The sequence below is a fragment of the Colletotrichum karsti genome (genome assembly GCF_011947395.1).
Source record: "Colletotrichum karsti strain CkLH20 chromosome Unknown Scaffold58, whole genome shotgun sequence".
Taxonomy (NCBI): domain Eukaryota; kingdom Fungi; phylum Ascomycota; class Sordariomycetes; order Glomerellales; family Glomerellaceae; genus Colletotrichum; species Colletotrichum karsti.
In genome coordinates, this window is record NW_024065958.1 from 132,799 (window position 1) to 148,376 (window position 15,578).

Below are 15,578 nucleotides of genomic sequence, written 5' to 3' on the forward strand. Positions count from 1 at the left end.
CCCCCAGCGTCACTGTCCCAGCCTCCTCCGTATCGAGCTTCGCTTCGTTTCTCGCTTTTCATTCCTCAGTTTTTGGCATCGTCACACACCCGTCCGCTCCCTCATCCAGAATGCACCATGGCCCGACTAAACGAACCTCCGGTATCTGCAGATAGCATCGACACATGTATGTTTACTTTTCTCCTTGCTCGCTGGCGATGTCATTCACTAACGCGATGCTGCAGTGCGCAGGAAGTTGTTGCGCCAGAATAGGGATCTCGCCAAGGCCAATGCCGCTCAGTTGGTCAAGCTTCGCAACGTCGAGGCAGACTTCGCCCGATCTCTGTCAGAAAACCTTCGACTGCATGGCCGCATCATCGAGTTGGAAAAAGAGCTGGACGACAATAATGCCAGGAGAGTGGCCGATCACGCTTTGGATATCAAATCCAGGCTCGAAGCACAGCTTCTAGAATGCATGTCGGTGCTTTCCAACCTGGGGCAAGAGCCTCCAACCAAACGACATGCGAGCCCTAGGGGTAGGAGATCATCGAGAGCAAGTCTTCCGCCGCGCAGCCCGCCTCGCAGACGTCCACCACGTGAATTGCTTAAGGAGGCGGGGGCCCAAGCGCAGGATGACGACCGGCTGCCTACTATTACTGAGAACAAGTCGTATCCCAGAGCAACACTAGAGTACGTTGCGCGGATGTATGATTCTATGAATCCTCATTGCTAACGCGTCCATCAGCCGCGAACAAATTTTAGCCCTTTGCTCCGAAGCCGCGGACACATCGGCCACGGCCGACACGACTGACTCCCCCGAGCTTGGTCCCCCGCCCATGTCTCGGTTCGTTGACAGCGAAGCTGTCGACATTGGGTCTCCCAGCCAGCCGACAGATTATCCTGAGCCAGAGCCAACATCATACAGCTCACCAGTGGCTTCACCTTCGCCGTCGCCAGCGCCCGCCCCTACAGTCAGATCAACGTTGAAGACCGACAAGAACATCATCGTCCGCCCCGATCCTACCCCTGTCGTCGAGAACGTAGACCCCGAGAAGCCGCGACCCAAGGAGACGCCGATCATGCCTCCCGCCGTGCCCCAAATGTCTGCTAAGGCTGGCTCCAAGCGGAAGTACAGCATCGGAGAAGACGCGGGCAAGACGAGCCAAACCACTGCCGAGTCGCCAAAGTCGAGAGAAGGGGCGGAGCGCCCGATTATCGGACGCGAACGTCAAAGCGGAAAGACGTTGAAGGAGTTGGCACATATAAGGCGGGAGACGAGAGAGCGCACGACAGCGCCAATCAACACAAGGAAACCCCTGGCGGCCAAGAGCACGAACGACGACGTGACGTCTCCTATCAAGAATACAAAGGCAGCCGCGTGCGAGGGGAAGACCATGGCTGATAAGCCGAAGCCCAGAGCGGCAAGCCAACGGGCCGCGCAAAAGATCAGGGAAGCTGAAGCCGAGGACGAGATGGTTTCTGCCGTCGAAGTGACTATTGCGGCTCCGTCATCGCCCGCGCCAGTTGTTGACGTGCTTCCGAGCACCGAACCTGTTCCCCTAGAAGCTGCTCTACTCTCTCCAGCTTCGCCTGCGCCAACATCCAGGCTGAGCCTCTCCAGCGTCAGAGACACGCCGCCTCCCGCTGAGATATCATCTCACGGCGAAACATCTCGACCGAGCAGACGAGCCCGTTCAGCTGTCAGCTACGCAGAACCCAATCTGCGCGACAAGATGAGGCGACCGACAAAGGAGCTGTATGATGCAGTGTCTGGACAGACTAGGTACCTCCAGCGCAGCGGCAGCGCCAAATCGGACGGCACCACACCAGACGAAGTAGTAATAATCAAGCGCGAATCCATCGATGGAGACTCCTTGGGGAATATCCCCGCAGCCATTTCATCCCCGGAGGATGCGCCTGAAGGACAAGTCATCTCCACCGACGCGACTGAAAGCATGCAGCCCGTGGAACCGACAACAAGCGCAGCGAGGCCTGATCGTAAAAAGCGGACATCGTCGATGATGTCAAGGTCGATCTCCGAGACTGAAGATGAGAGATCAGCCCGACTTGCTCAGGCCGGTTCCCTCGATAGGAGTACGAGTGGCCAGCCGCGCTCACCGGCCGAGGGCGATGTTGACCCCTACGAGTTCACCAGCTCGACCCCCGGCAGCGACAGTTCTCGTATCGCTGAGTTGAAGGAGAACGCCCCTCCAGCCCGTCAGATCAAGTCTTCGAGGCGGCTTTCGTCGGTTACGAGCCAGGATCTCAAGCTTGACAGCTCGAAGGGAGCCGAGCGACCCAAGACCAGCGGATCTAGGAAGAGGGCGTCGATGGTCTTGCCGAAGAGAACCCGCGCGGATGCTGAGGGCTCCGAAGATAGCAGCTTCGAGAGCCTGGATGGCGGCGATATCCAGGACTCATCGAGAGTCTCCATGAGAAGACGAAGGAGCATGATGTTATAATGAACTTGACGGATGGCTAAGCGCCGGAGTTTCTGGAGTTGCAACACGTTGGTAAAATACCACTGCTTGTTTGGTTAATGTTTCTGTAGCGGTGTTTCAGTAGCACTGTCTGGATACCAAGGAGGAACGAGACCTGGTTTTCTGTGCATATACCTAGGTGATAGCATCGAGAGCAAAGGGCCATGGTCGTGGCTGGCTGGAACTGATATTATTATAATGATCATCATTCGCCCACGTTCGCATGAACTTGATTCGTGACTACGGCCTTCATTGGCTGGACCCCCCTTTTGTAAACATCAACGTCTCCTGACGCTCCTCATCACCCACCGATTCATGTTGTAGCAGACGGCTCCACGGGCTTGGTGTAAGTAACCTTCTCCACTGCCACGTTCTCATTCCCCTTGTCATCCTTGCGTAATTGGTAAACGTATAGAGTCAACGAGATTCCTTGGACCTGTACAAATCGTCAGTAGGCTGTCCCTGATGCTTTCCAAGGCTCTCAAACACGTACGTCCATCAAACAGAAACTCGGCACTGGTTCCTCGCCGCCCTTGCCCCATGCCGCAGTGAAAGCTCCCGTGGCGCTGCCCGGGTTGACGAAGAACTTGTCCATGTACTCGAAAGCGTCGAACTTGTGGGTGCCGCCCCAGCAGAGTACGTCGACGTCTAGCTTGTTGGCCTCGGCGAGGAGCAGGTCGGGTTCGTTGGAGACGAGGGTGAAGCCTTCGAGGAAGCCGATCCGCAGTGAACCGTGGGTAACGACTTGCGTTAGGGGAAGGCTGGTGGCCTCGACATCGAAGCGACCCTTGACGATCTTGAGGTCCGGGGCGATGGTGCGGAGGTACTCGTACGTATGCTTATCGGTCAGGTTTCCCAGGCAGAGGGTCTGGCCGATCTTTCCCGGTGCGAGGAGCTTCTTGAACTGAGCAAGCGTGTTTGTTAGTCGCGAGAGTACGCATAACTCGATGGCGGGCAGGTATGAAGCAGGCGTACCTTTGGGGGGATGTCGAGCGCGCGGTCTGGGATGTGCAGGTCACCGATGACCAGTATTAAGAATGCCATATTTGCGGTTGGAGAAGGCTATCGTATGGGTCGGGGTTGGTGATGGGGTCGCAACGGCGCCGCGTGGGACGCTGGCCAGGAGGTCGGGGCTGGGTCTGACGTTGCGCGGCCGATTGGGGAAGACCACGGGGCGGGGGCGGATCCGGCGTCGATGCTTGATCGTCTAGGTCGTCGTGATAGACCTGCGGGTCGGGGTGTGTTCGCGACGTAACGGGGTATGTCGTTTCGTGGAGTCGGCGAGCGACGTGATATCTCGGATCGTCTTGGTAAGGTTGGTCAATAGCTTGGCTGCTTGCCGGACCCTGGACGTACCCGGACGTAGGTAGCTGCGACTGCCTGTCCAGCCTCAATTGGTGCAACGGCGGAGTGGGTCTTCTCCGTGTCAAGCCACAGACACGGTTCAAGCACCTACTAAGATTGCACCTCACCTGTGGCTGATGGTGTTTTCGGATGCCTACCCGTTGAGGTTAGGTCTTCGGCGGCTTCGGGAGACCGCCGATGTCGTCCGGTGTCTGCCGCCAACCGGTTCCTCTTCACCTCAATTGGCAAGAAGCTCTCATCCCATCGAGTCTGTCATGTTCCGTCTTCTTACCACTGGACGTAAACGGATACCTCCACTTTCCGACCAGAACACGACGGCCTTCGCCCTGACTCGAATGCCGAGATACCTCCATCATAATTGACCAGACAACATACGGTATTGTCTGTCCAAGGTGCCTTTTAGTACGGAAATTACTGAGTAAGCGTGAAAGTACACTGAAGAAGCCGCTGTCGTCTAAGAAAGCAGGGGTTCCTACAGCGCATTTCGTGCTCAATTGCTTATTGCTAATTAAAAAAAGGAGATCCATCAGGGGATCCAGCTCCGATTTCCGCCCGTTTGGACAACTTCTCCTCTTTTCTCTCCTTCTCCTGCTGCCAGAGGAATATTCTGGGCAAAAGTCGTAAGCGTAGCCATTCCAAAACGTGTCTATCTTGCCCGATCCCGTCAAGTTCCAGTCCCAATCCAAACATCTCGGGCCCGTCCCGTCTCTGAAAGCGACGCTCGGCTTACGTTCCGACCTCTAACGCCACAGGCACACATGCACGTTCCCCTCAGGCGGCTCCAGCTCCCGCTCCCTCTCCGCAGATTGGCAAAGGAGGGGAGAATGCCCCTCCATAACCTTAACAACCCCTCATCAGCCCGGGTATCTCTCATCTCGCGGCACCTGCGACAACCGGAACTGCAGACCACTACTTCAACTGCTGTAAGTCCACGTCTTGAACCTCCAATTAGTCTTCTCTTTTCTCACTCACACGCGTCTTACAGCAGCAACAACGTCTACAGTCCACCATGTCTACTCAACCAGCCCACCCTAGGCTCCTCATCCCGGGGCCCATCGAGTTCGATGATGCGGTCCTGCAATCCATGAGCCACTACAGGTATGTACTACCTCACTTACTCCCATGTGGAGCTCCACATGTCAACTTCGTGACGATCTGTTGCTGACTGGGAATCCAACTCTCACAGTGAGAGCCACGTCGGCCCCGGCTTTGTCAACACCTTCGGCGAGGCGCTGTCCATGCTGCGCCAGCTCTTCCAGACCACCGACTCCCAGTCACAACCCTTCGTCATCTCCGGCTCTGGTACCTTGGGCTGGGATATCGTCGCCGCCAACCTGGTCGAGGCCGGCGAGGACGTCCTCGTACTGGCCACCGGCTACTTCAGCAATGGCTTCACCGACTGCTTCAAGACCTACGGAGCCAACGTCACCGAGTTGAGAGCCCCCGTTGGCACCCGCCCCCAGCTTCCCGAGATCGAGAAGGCGCTGTCCGAGAAGAAGTACAAGGTCCTGACCGTCACCCACGTCGACACTTCCACCGCCGTCCTCAGCGAGCTCAAGGACCTTGCGGCTGTCGTCAAGAAGGTGTCCCCTGAGACCCTCATCATCGTCGACGGTGTCTGCAGTGTGGGCGTCGAGGACATCAAGTTCGACGAGTGGAAGCTGGACGGTGTTATTACTGCCTCCCAAAAGGCGATCGGTGTCCCTGCCGGTCTGTCGATATCCATGTTCAGCGGAAAGGCCATGCAGTCTTTCCAGAACCGCAAGACCCCGCCGGCGTCCTACTTTGCCTCGCTGAAGAACTGGACTCCTAGTACGTCTCCCCTTTGTTCGAACCCGGGTTGCATCATCGTAGCTAACAGGTCTTAGTTATGCAAAACTACGAGGCAAAGAAGCCCTCCTACTTCGCGACCCCTTCTCCTCAGCTGATCCACGCCCTCCATACCGGCCTTACCCAGATCCTCGCCCGTCCCCTGTCTGAGCGCTTCGCCAAGCACAAGGAGGTTTCCGACAAGGTCAAGAAGGCCGTTGCAGACCTTGGACTGAAGCAGGTTGCCGCGAAGCCCGAAGACCAGGCCCACGGCATGACCGCCATTTACCTCCCCGAGACCGTCAAGGCCACTGAGCTGCTGCCCAGCTTGGCAAAGAAGGGAATTGTGTTTGCTGGTGGTATTCACAAGGAGATTGCGCCCAAGTACATCCGCTTTGGACACATGGGTGTTAGTGTGGTAAGTTGCTGCAACTCGTACTTTGAGAACATGCGAAACTGACAAGCGCGCAGACGGACCCCAACCGAAAGGATATCGACAACGCCATCAAGGCGCTGCAGGACAGCCTGACGGAGGTTGGCTACCAGAAGCCGTAGACGAGGGTTGATAGACGGGGTTGCGATGTACATCTGAACTAGACTTATCTCGGCGGCCTTGAGGAAACACACAAAAATCATGGTTCAATGTTTTTTTCTTGAAACGGCCGATCGAGCTGACAGCGCTTAAAGTGGTGAGTTGTGATCAACACGGTTAGAGCTACGAACAGGGGTCGGCTCAGCCGCGCGGGATCGGGTGAGGTTCGCTCTCGGACTGGCAGGTGATGAATCACCTAAGACGGTGTCAGAGTCAGGCAACGATCGGACGGTGGTGGGTTTCGGCCGAGTCCATCATCGCCGGAGCAAACGACTAATTCTAATGTGCTTCAACGCAGTTCAAGCGCGGTATGAATCTTGAAAGGTTGATGTGACATATTAATAATTGCATCCCGTGGATGTCTCGGTATCCTGGACGGTGTCTTGTCCGAAGAGAGTGTATAATACTCGCTCTATCGCCGAAAAGGTGGGGTGAGAGGGGAGACCAGAAGGCTGGGAACGTGAATGTGCGATGTATTGGTACCCGGTAGCCTTTGGAAGCGCAAGGTAGCAATTGGGCGAGGAAGTTCCGATGCCCTGCGTCACAGTAATTTCGCAGGCGCTTCCAGGTGAGCTGGCGAGCGACCGGTGTGGCAGACAAGTATTCTGGGTGTCCAAGGTGTATAAGGTCAAGGCTGACAATGGAGGTGAGGCAGGTGAGTTCACCTATGACGCGCATCGCGGTACATTCTGTTTCTTTCTTTTTTTTGGTCAAAGTGACAGACAGGCAGCCGAGCCTCAGGAGAGAGGAGCCTGGGAGCTCTGCTGCAGCCCAGCTACCTAGGAAGCTACCTACGTACCCGTAGCCAGCCCGGCGGTGTTAGAGAAGTGATGTGGTCAACAATAAAAGGCAAGCAGGGTTCACCGCGCCAGGTGACTGCAGGTGGAAAAGAGGGGAAGAGGGGGGGTGCCTGGGTAACGCAGACCGAAAGAAACGACACTCCACGTCGTGGACCTGAAGTCTTCAAGTGGCCCGGCCCAAGCTTCGTGGTGCTACCAGCGGGGGCTGCTCAGTGCTGTCGGGCCCAGAGCCAGGCCTATGGCAGGTATCGATACCTGTGGCTGGTGGAGTTTAGCGGGCGGCTGACAAAATTGGTTGTCCCCCGCCATCCGCCTCAGGTCTTTTGCTCTCTCCCGGTCTCGATAACCAACCTATCCTCGCCTTCACGCCAGGCAGACTTTCCTCACCTTCCACTCTTCTTGCGACCTTTGCCCTCATTCTCTTCCCTCCTCTCTCCCATTGCACAAATCCTCCAACCGAACACCAACCGAACGCGTCTTTTTTTGCAATTTGCCATAGCGCCCGCGACAGATTGCGCCGCGCTCTCTATCTTTTTCCCCCTCCTCGTAGAGAGCCCGCGACCAGTTCCCCCTCATCCGTTGCCTCTTGCGATCGAGATCGACTGCCTTCTACCACCCCGCCCGCCGTACCGCACCACCCGCGATGGCTATCACGATCCCGGAGCTGGACGACCTCGTCCGCTCCTTCTACGAGGGCCGTGGCGAACAGGTGCGCAGCTTTTCCCGACCCTCAAAGATTTTGTCATTTTTTGGCGAGAGGCTGACCGATCATTTTTACCATTAGCAAAAGCAAGCGCAAGCTGCACTGAACCAGGTACGCACTCAACCCACGTCTAGGACCGTACAATCTTTTCAGCCTCTGACTATTTGCTCCCTACAGTTCAAGGAAGACCAAGATGCCTGGCTTCTCGTCGACAAGATTCTCTCGGAAGCGACCTACCCCCAAACGAAGTGTACGTCGTGAGCGAAAGGCCACACTCTGGGGTTTACGGACCAGCTGACGGTTATAGATCTGGGTCTTCAGGTGCTCGATAATGTGATCATGACGAGATGGAAGGTCCTCCCGAGAGACCAGTGTCAAGGTTTGGAGAACAGGCTCACCGTAATATCGCAAGGCGACTGACCCAGCTAGGTATCCGCAACTTCGTCGTGCAGTTCATTATCCAATGCTCCAGTTCCGAAGAGACGATGAAGGCTGAGCGCACCCTGCTCAACAAGCTCAACCTCGTCTTGATTTCAATCTTGAAGCAGGAATGGCCCCATAACTGGCCCACGTTCATCAACGAGATCATCACGTCGTGCCACTCGAGTCTCTCCATCTGCGAGAACAACATGGTCATTCTCCGCCTGCTGTCCGAGGAGGTCTTCGATTACTCCGCCGAGCAAATGACTTCCACCAAGACGCGAAACCTCAAGACGACCATGTGCGCCGAGTTTTCCCAGATCTTCACCCTCTGCCAGGAGGTTCTGAACACCGCCGACCAACCGAGTCTGGTCAAGGCCACCCTCGAGACATTATTGCGCTTCTGCAACTGGATCCCTCTGGGTTACATCTTCGAGACCCCCCTCATCGACACGCTGCGAACGCGATTTTTGCCCGTGCCCGAGTTCCGGAACGTGACTTTGCAGTGCTTGACGGAAATTGGCGGTCTGCAGACTGGTGGGCCTGGACAACCTAATTCGTACGACGAGCAGTTGGTCAAGATGTTCACCGAGGTTCTGACCACCATTGCAACCATTATCCCCATCAGCCTCGATCTCAAGTCGACATATCCCAACAGCAACTCGAGGGACCAGGAATTCATTCAAAACCTGGCTCTCTTCCTGTGCAATTTCTTCGGCATGCACTTGAACGTAAGAAACCGCCCGACGTCAGAGTCTAAGTGATGCTAACAGCTTGCAGCTCATCGAGAACCTTCCAAACAGGGACTTTCTTACCCACGGTCACTACTACCTAATCCGCATATCCCAGATCGACGACCGTGAGATTTTCAAGATTTGCCTCGACTACTGGCTCAAGCTCGTCCAGGAGCTTTTTGAGGAGATGCAGCAGCTTCCCATGACCGAGCTGAACCCTTTGATGGGCATGGCTGGCGGCATGACTGGTGCTGGCGCGCCGAGCCCGTCGGTGCTCAACAACTACCCCCTCCGCAAGCACAAGTACAACGAAGTTCTTTCGAACCTCCGCACGGTCATGATCGAGAAGATGGTCCGTCCCGAGGAGGTTCTCATCGTTGAGAACGATGAAGGAGAGATTGTTCGCGAGTTCGTCAAGGAAAGCGATACCGTGCAACTCTACAAGACCATCAGGGAATGCCTGGTGTACCTGACTCACCTGGACGTCGTCGACACCGAGAACATCATGACGGAGAAGCTCGCCCGCCAAGTCGACGGTAGCGAGTGGTCGTGGCACAACTGCAACGTGCTTTGCTGGGCCATTGGCTCAATTTCGTTGGCAATGAACGAAGATACCGAGAAGCGCTTCCTCGTAACTGTGATCAAGGACCTCCTCGGTCTCACGGAGATGAAGCGTGGAAAGGATAACAAGGCTGTTGTTGCGTCCAACATCATGTACATTGTTGGACAGTACCCCCGATTCTTGAAGGCGCACTGGAAGTTCCTCAAGACCGTCGTCAACAAGCTCTTTGAGTTCATGCACGAGTCTCACGAGGGTAGGTCAATAACTTACGACGCCCTAGTTCGCTTATGCTAATTCATTACAGGTGTCCAGGACATGGCTTGCGATACATTCATCAAGATTGCGAGGCAGTGTCGTCGCCACTTCGTTGCGCTTCAGCCGTCTGAGCAGGAGCCCTTCATTGAGGAGATTGTGCGTAACATGCATAAGATTACATGCGATCTGTCCCCTCAACAAGTCCACACGTTTTACGAGGCCTGCGGCTATATGGTGGCCGCTCAAGGCAACAAGCACCAGCAGGAGCGTCTTTTGAATGACCTCATGGCCATCCCTAACGCCGCCTGGGATGAGATCATCAAGCAGGCTCGGATCAACCCCATCATCCTTCAGGATGCCGAAACGATCAAGGTCATCGGCAACATCATGAAGACGAACGTCTCGGCTTGCACTTCAATCGGCCCGTACTTCTACCCCCAGATCGGCCGCATCTTCCTCGACATGTTGCAGATGTACCGCGCCACCAGTGAACTGATTTCCGAGGCGGTCCAGAAGCAGGGCGAGATCGCCACCAAGATGCCCAACGTTCGTGGCCTGCGCACGATCAAGAAGGAAATTCTCAAGTTGGTTGAGACCTACGTGGAAAAGGCTGAGGACCTGCAGTCCGTGCGCCAGCAAATGGTGCCTCCTCTGCTCGAGTCGGTGCTCGTCGACTACAACCGCAACGTCCCCGGAGCTCGCGATGCTGAGGTGTTGAAGGCCATGTCGGCCATCATCACCAAGCTTTCTGCCTTGATGGAGGACCAGGTCCCGAACATCATGGAGAACGTTTTCGAGTGCACCTTGGACATGATCAACAAGGACTTCTCCGAATTCCCCGAGCACCGTGTTGAGTTCTTCAACCTTCTCCGGTCGATCAACCTACACTGCTTCCCTGGTATGTACCTCGATCCATGCTTTAGAAACCGGACACTGACATCTCTAGCCCTGCTCAAATTGGACAACCGCCAGTTCAAGTTTGTGATCGACTCATGCTCGTGGGCGTTCAAGCACGACAACCGCGATGTGGAGGCTGCGGGACTTAACATGTGCCTCGAGCTCATCAACAACATCGCGGACAAGACTGACGTCCAGACCTCCAACGCCTTCTTCCAGCAATTCTTCATCACGATCCTGCAGGACGTTTTCTTCGTCCTCACGGACAACGATCACAAGGCCGGATTCAAGACACAGTCCATGGTCTTGATGCGGATGTTCTACTTCGTGCAGCCCGCTGATGGCACTGCGCCGAAGATCCAGGGCCCGATTTACAGCCCTGACCAGGCCGCTTCTGGCACTTCGAACAAGGAGTTCCTCGCTAACTTCGTGGCTAACTTGCTTCGCGGCGCCTTCCCCAACTTGCAACCGTAAGTGTCCGTGCTTGACAGGAATTTCGAACCACGTGCTAACAAACCGTACAGAGCTCAAATCCAGACTTTCGTCGAGGGATTGTTCACGCTCAACACCCAGTACGACAAGTTCCGCCTGAACTTGCGCGACTTCCTCATTTCTCTAAAGGAGTTCGCCGGGGACAACGCGGAGCTCTTCCTGGTGGAGAAGGAGCAGCAAGAACGGGACGCCAAGGCGGCCGATCTCGAGCGCAGAGGCAAGGTCGGCGGTCTCCTCAAGCCGTCGGAGCTGGAGGATGACGAGTTGTGACTTGCCCAAGAGTTGCGAACCGAGTACGCCCCGGCACGGGTCTCTGAGAACGCAAACAAGACGTTGAGAGATACCACGGGGCAAGGAACCGATTTCGATGAGTGGGAGCTCTACGGGCTCTGACCAGAAGCCAAGCGTTACGGACTAGAGCACGACTCGCCAACACCTGGCTCTGCGGCCCGTTCTCGCCCGCTCATTCTGTAGTGATACCATGGATAGATGACCTGATGATTGCAGGATAACACTTTTAGCCACCCAGGTCCCTTGGCGTTGACCTTGGGCGGGTTTATTTCCTTTATTCGTCTGACAACAGAAAATAGTGAGGAGGGTATCTGGAGGCCTAGCGCTATCTGCCAAAAAAAGAAGCGCTGGTGCCCGTGGAGCCCACCGAAGTCGACAGAGGAGGTCATGACACTGAGGAGGTTAAATTAAAAGAAAAGCTATACAGCAAGGACGGCGGTTCGCCGCATGTAGTGGTAGAAGGCTTTCTATGTGGGCAAAATTCAGCAGATAGATTTGCATAACTATCGCCGCAAAACATGCGATAAGTCTCACTTTCCAAAGATACCTGCAACTACATTGTGATCCATCAAACTTGGCCGTCTACGAACGAGCCCAGAAAGACCCAAAGGCATCTGCTTAAGGTGATCGTTTGAAAATGGCCGATAAGGCTCCAAGTTCTCACTGTGGAATGTGTTGGCTGTACTGAATGGTGGATTTTTTCTTCCAACTCCCCATCTCCGTCGCATCAATTCGAATTCGATCGTGTACTGAGCGGGTGTTACTTACGCCGTCCTCACCTCCCAACAGCGCATTGAAGACTTGATCGCGATTGTAGTCGGCATAAGCTCGCAGCACCGGAGATATTTCCGCGAACCCACTACAGGACTTTTTAGTGGGACTCATGCGCGTCACAGCCAATGAGATGGTTGCATATCATCTCAAGCCGCCTCCGACTACAACTTTTTTTCAGAGGTCCCTGAAAGCCGACGAGCTCACTCGCTCTTCAACACCTTTTACACCCAACACTCTCACGATGGCACGCATAAGCCTGAGGCACGGCCTCGATCGTGACGTCTATCAGATTGTTAAGAAATTGGAAGAAGAACGACAAAACGAAATCTCGAAAAAGGGCGACGGGAAAAAGAAGCCGGCAAAACTCACAGTGACGGGCGTGTATGAGAGCATCAAGAGAAGCAACAGCAGTCTGAGCCGGCAGAAGCGTAAACCCTTGGAGGACGCCATAGAGAGGGTGCTAGACTTCAGGAGAGAGGAAGAGTGCGAGGAGGAGGACAGCGACGACCTGCTCGAGGCCCAGGAGCAGGCTGAGAAGGCGTACAAGGTAAGGATTTCCCATGGTATGCTGATAAATAAGCGGACGACGACGTTGACCATGGTAACAGGAGGAGGACCGGTTCTTGCTTAACAGGCAGATGACGAAGCACTGGAACGTCGCTCCGGCAACCCCCGCGCCCGCCGTAACGGCGCAGGGCTCGGAGGGCAAGAGCACGAAGAAGCGCCGGCTCTCACCCGAGCCAGCTGAGGCGGCTGCCAACGGCGCCGTCAGTGATGCCTCCGGGATCGCCTCGGCCAAGGCCGGCAAGGCTGGCGCGGCGGAGATGACGTCGTTGGCGAAGAAAGCTCTCAAGCCCAGCAAGTATGGGCCGGAGAGAATACCGCCCGGCTCGGTCCTACTGGGCGGGGTGGACGAAGTTTTGAGTGAACTGGCTCGCTACGTCTTCTTACGCGCAAAAGAACCCGATGATTTCCTCGACTTCGGCGAGCAGCCCATTGGAGTCATCGTCTCAGGGCCGCCGGGGACCGGAAAGCAATCTCTCGTGCGGCTGCTTTCTTGGAGGCTGAACACACCCGTCATCTGGCTGGGCCAGTATCTCGCCGAGACAAGATCGCCTGAGAAGGTCAGCAAGATTTTCACCGATGTTTTTGACGAGGCAAAGAAGATTGCCCCGTGCGTAGTGCTTGTAGAGCACCTTGATCAGTTTATGGCGAAGTCGGGCACCGGTCGTAGCGATTTCGACCACGAAGTGATTACACAGCTCAAGCTGAACATCCGACGCCTGAGAGAGTGGGAGCAAGGCGGCCAGCGCGTGCTGATTGTGGGCACAACGAGCAAGCTCGAACTGATCGACCCGATGCTGATGAGACCGGACTACTTTGCGCAAACCATCACCGTCAAAGTCCCTGACGCCAATGCACGAGAGGATATCTTTAGGGTCCTGACCCACAACCTCAATATTCCGCCAGAAGTCGACTTCAAGACCCTGGCCGTCCGCACTCATGGCTTCGTCGGAGACGATATCCGCTCCGTTGTTCAGGTCGCCGAACGCAGAGCCAGCGATCGCTTCGTGCTCGCGCAGTGCGGACTGGCACGGCATACCCTCGAGGCAGAGAGCATGGACTTGACTGAGGACAACTTCGACTTCGGCAGGACACTGGCCAAAGACATCGTCCTGTTTTCCGATTTTAAAAAGCATCCGTCTTACACTACACCGAACCGCGGAACCGTCACTCAGAGAGATCTTCTCGACGCCATCGCCCAGCACACCCCTTATATGCGCCGCGAAGGCTTCTCCTCCATCCCAGACACCACCTGGTCCGAGGTCGGCGCCCTGCACTCCGTCCGCGCCGCGTTCCAAGTCTCAATCATCCGCCGCATCAAGGAGCCCCTTCTTTTCCAGAAGTTCGGCAAGCAGCGTCCCGCAGGCGTGCTCCTCTTCGGCCCGCCCGGGTGCGGAAAGACGCTCGTCGCCAAGGCGGTCGCCAACGACGCGCAGGCCAGCTTCATCCTTATCAAGGGCCCCGAGCTGCTCAACAAGTACGTCGGAGAGTCGGAGCGTGCCATCCGCGAGCTCTTCACCCGTGCCAAGTCCTGCGCGCCGTGCATCCTGTTCTTCGACGAGATGGACTCTCTGGTGCCGAAGCGAGAGAACACCACGACGGAGGCGGGAGCGCGCGTGGTGAACGCGCTGCTGGCCGAGCTCGACGGTGCCGGGGACAGGGGCGAGGTCTACGTCATCGGCACCAGTAACCGGCCCGACATGATCGATCCCGCTGTGCTCCGCCCGGGACGTCTCGACAAGCTCCTCTTCGTCGACCTGCCAACCGAAGACGAGCGTGTTGACATCCTTCGCACCATCGTCCGCAACGGCCTCGGCGGAGAGGAGCAAGACATCGAGGGTATTGCGCGGGACGAACGCTGCAAGGGATTCAGCGGTGCCGACTTGTACGGGCTGTATAAGAATGCCCTCGACGAGTGCGTGCTGAGGTTTGAGGGAGGAGAGCCGGCTCTCATACGCGAGGACTGGGAGGCCGCACTGAACAAGACGAAACCCAGCGTGGCGAACGCCGAGATGTACAGAAAGTTGGCGGCCAGGTTGCATCATCAGAATTAGACATAGAATGATGGAGAGGAAGCAGTGCACTTGTGGTCCTCTATTCCAGTGTCGATCTCGCTATTGACCAAGTCGCTCACCCCTATCCCCCGTTGCATCTCTCGCGTGGCATGCCCATGGTCTAGCAGACTTCCTACACATATTTTCCGGCATTTTCTTTTTAATAGTCTACGGTGCACACAGCCGTCGGACGAACACATGAACCTGCATTATCTCAAACACTGCTCTGGTGCTGTCATTCGGAAGGCGGTCAGCCGGTAGCTCCTTAATGACAAGACAATTTTCATGATTTCCACATGAGCGTTTCGCCAATGCGGCTTAGAACTGACACATCATGAGGCAATGCCATAGACTGATCAGGATTAGGTTGAGAGATGGACGGACTGGTGGTTCATTAGACCGCAGACTAAGAAGCCAGTACACAAACGATTTGTTCAAATCACACCCATCTCAGGGAAAGTCGATACCCTCACAGTACAATAACACAAGGCTTAATATAGGCCTAATACTAAGTCGACCAAGATAATGATATCGACAATAATAACAACGTTAATACCAACAACGACAATCGTCTACCAACTTACCCTAGGGTCGATATGATTCAGTCCGCCCCTTACCTATATAGAAGTATAATCGCTGTCTAGAAATATGAAAAAACGCAACGAGAACCTCATGCTATGCCTTTGAAAACGTAAGTGGCCAGTACACGACTCAATTTACCGTTCATCGGCCTCCCCTAAGCATCATTGACGCATCAGAAGGGGGGCAGTCAGAATAAAATTATGAACGCATGTTTACCAAAGCATA

At 55.5% G+C, this 15,578-nt stretch overlaps 5 protein-coding genes across 5 annotated transcripts; 4 read left to right on the forward strand and 1 right to left on the reverse strand.

The window, feature by feature from the left end:
* Positions 1 to 117: 117 nt before the first annotated feature.
* CkaCkLH20_12375 (shugoshin) lies at positions 118 to 2,441 on the forward strand (the record flags this gene model as incomplete). The annotated part of the gene is made up of 4 exons (XM_038895088.1): positions 118 to 166; positions 225 to 456; positions 514 to 669; positions 725 to 2,441. The coding sequence occupies 4 exons, from the start codon at positions 118 to 120 to the stop codon at positions 2,439 to 2,441; spliced, it is 2,154 nt and encodes a 717-aa protein (XP_038739602.1).
* Positions 2,442 to 2,772: 331 nt separating this feature from the next.
* CkaCkLH20_12376 (vacuolar protein sorting) lies at positions 2,773 to 3,503 on the reverse strand (the record flags this gene model as incomplete). Its single annotated transcript, XM_038895089.1, has 3 exons — positions 2,773 to 2,895; positions 2,953 to 3,363; positions 3,435 to 3,503. 3 exons carry the CDS (start codon positions 3,501 to 3,503, stop codon positions 2,773 to 2,775), a joined length of 603 nt encoding a protein of 200 aa, XP_038739603.1.
* A 1,079-nt stretch (positions 3,504 to 4,582) lies between these two features.
* On the forward strand, positions 4,583 to 6,188 carry CkaCkLH20_12377 (alanine--glyoxylate aminotransferase; the record flags this gene model as incomplete). The annotated part of the gene is made up of 5 exons (XM_038895090.1): positions 4,583 to 4,747; positions 4,810 to 4,922; positions 5,011 to 5,636; positions 5,693 to 6,051; positions 6,105 to 6,188. The coding sequence occupies 5 exons, from the start codon at positions 4,583 to 4,585 to the stop codon at positions 6,186 to 6,188; spliced, it is 1,347 nt and encodes a 448-aa protein (XP_038739604.1).
* A 1,480-nt stretch (positions 6,189 to 7,668) lies between these two features.
* Positions 7,669 to 11,358, forward strand: CkaCkLH20_12378 (exportin; the record flags this gene model as incomplete). Its single annotated transcript, XM_038895091.1, has 9 exons — positions 7,669 to 7,734; positions 7,810 to 7,839; positions 7,906 to 7,978; positions 8,036 to 8,107; positions 8,158 to 8,879; positions 8,929 to 9,697; positions 9,749 to 10,597; positions 10,646 to 11,066; positions 11,121 to 11,358. The coding sequence occupies 9 exons, from the start codon at positions 7,669 to 7,671 to the stop codon at positions 11,356 to 11,358; spliced, it is 3,240 nt and encodes a 1,079-aa protein (XP_038739605.1).
* Positions 11,359 to 12,394: 1,036 nt separating this feature from the next.
* Positions 12,395 to 14,771, forward strand: CkaCkLH20_12379 (ribosome biogenesis atpase rix7; the record flags this gene model as incomplete). The annotated part of the gene is made up of 2 exons (XM_038895092.1): positions 12,395 to 12,700; positions 12,762 to 14,771. 2 exons carry the CDS (start codon positions 12,395 to 12,397, stop codon positions 14,769 to 14,771), a joined length of 2,316 nt encoding a protein of 771 aa, XP_038739606.1.
* Between the last annotated feature and the right edge of the window lie 807 nt (positions 14,772 to 15,578).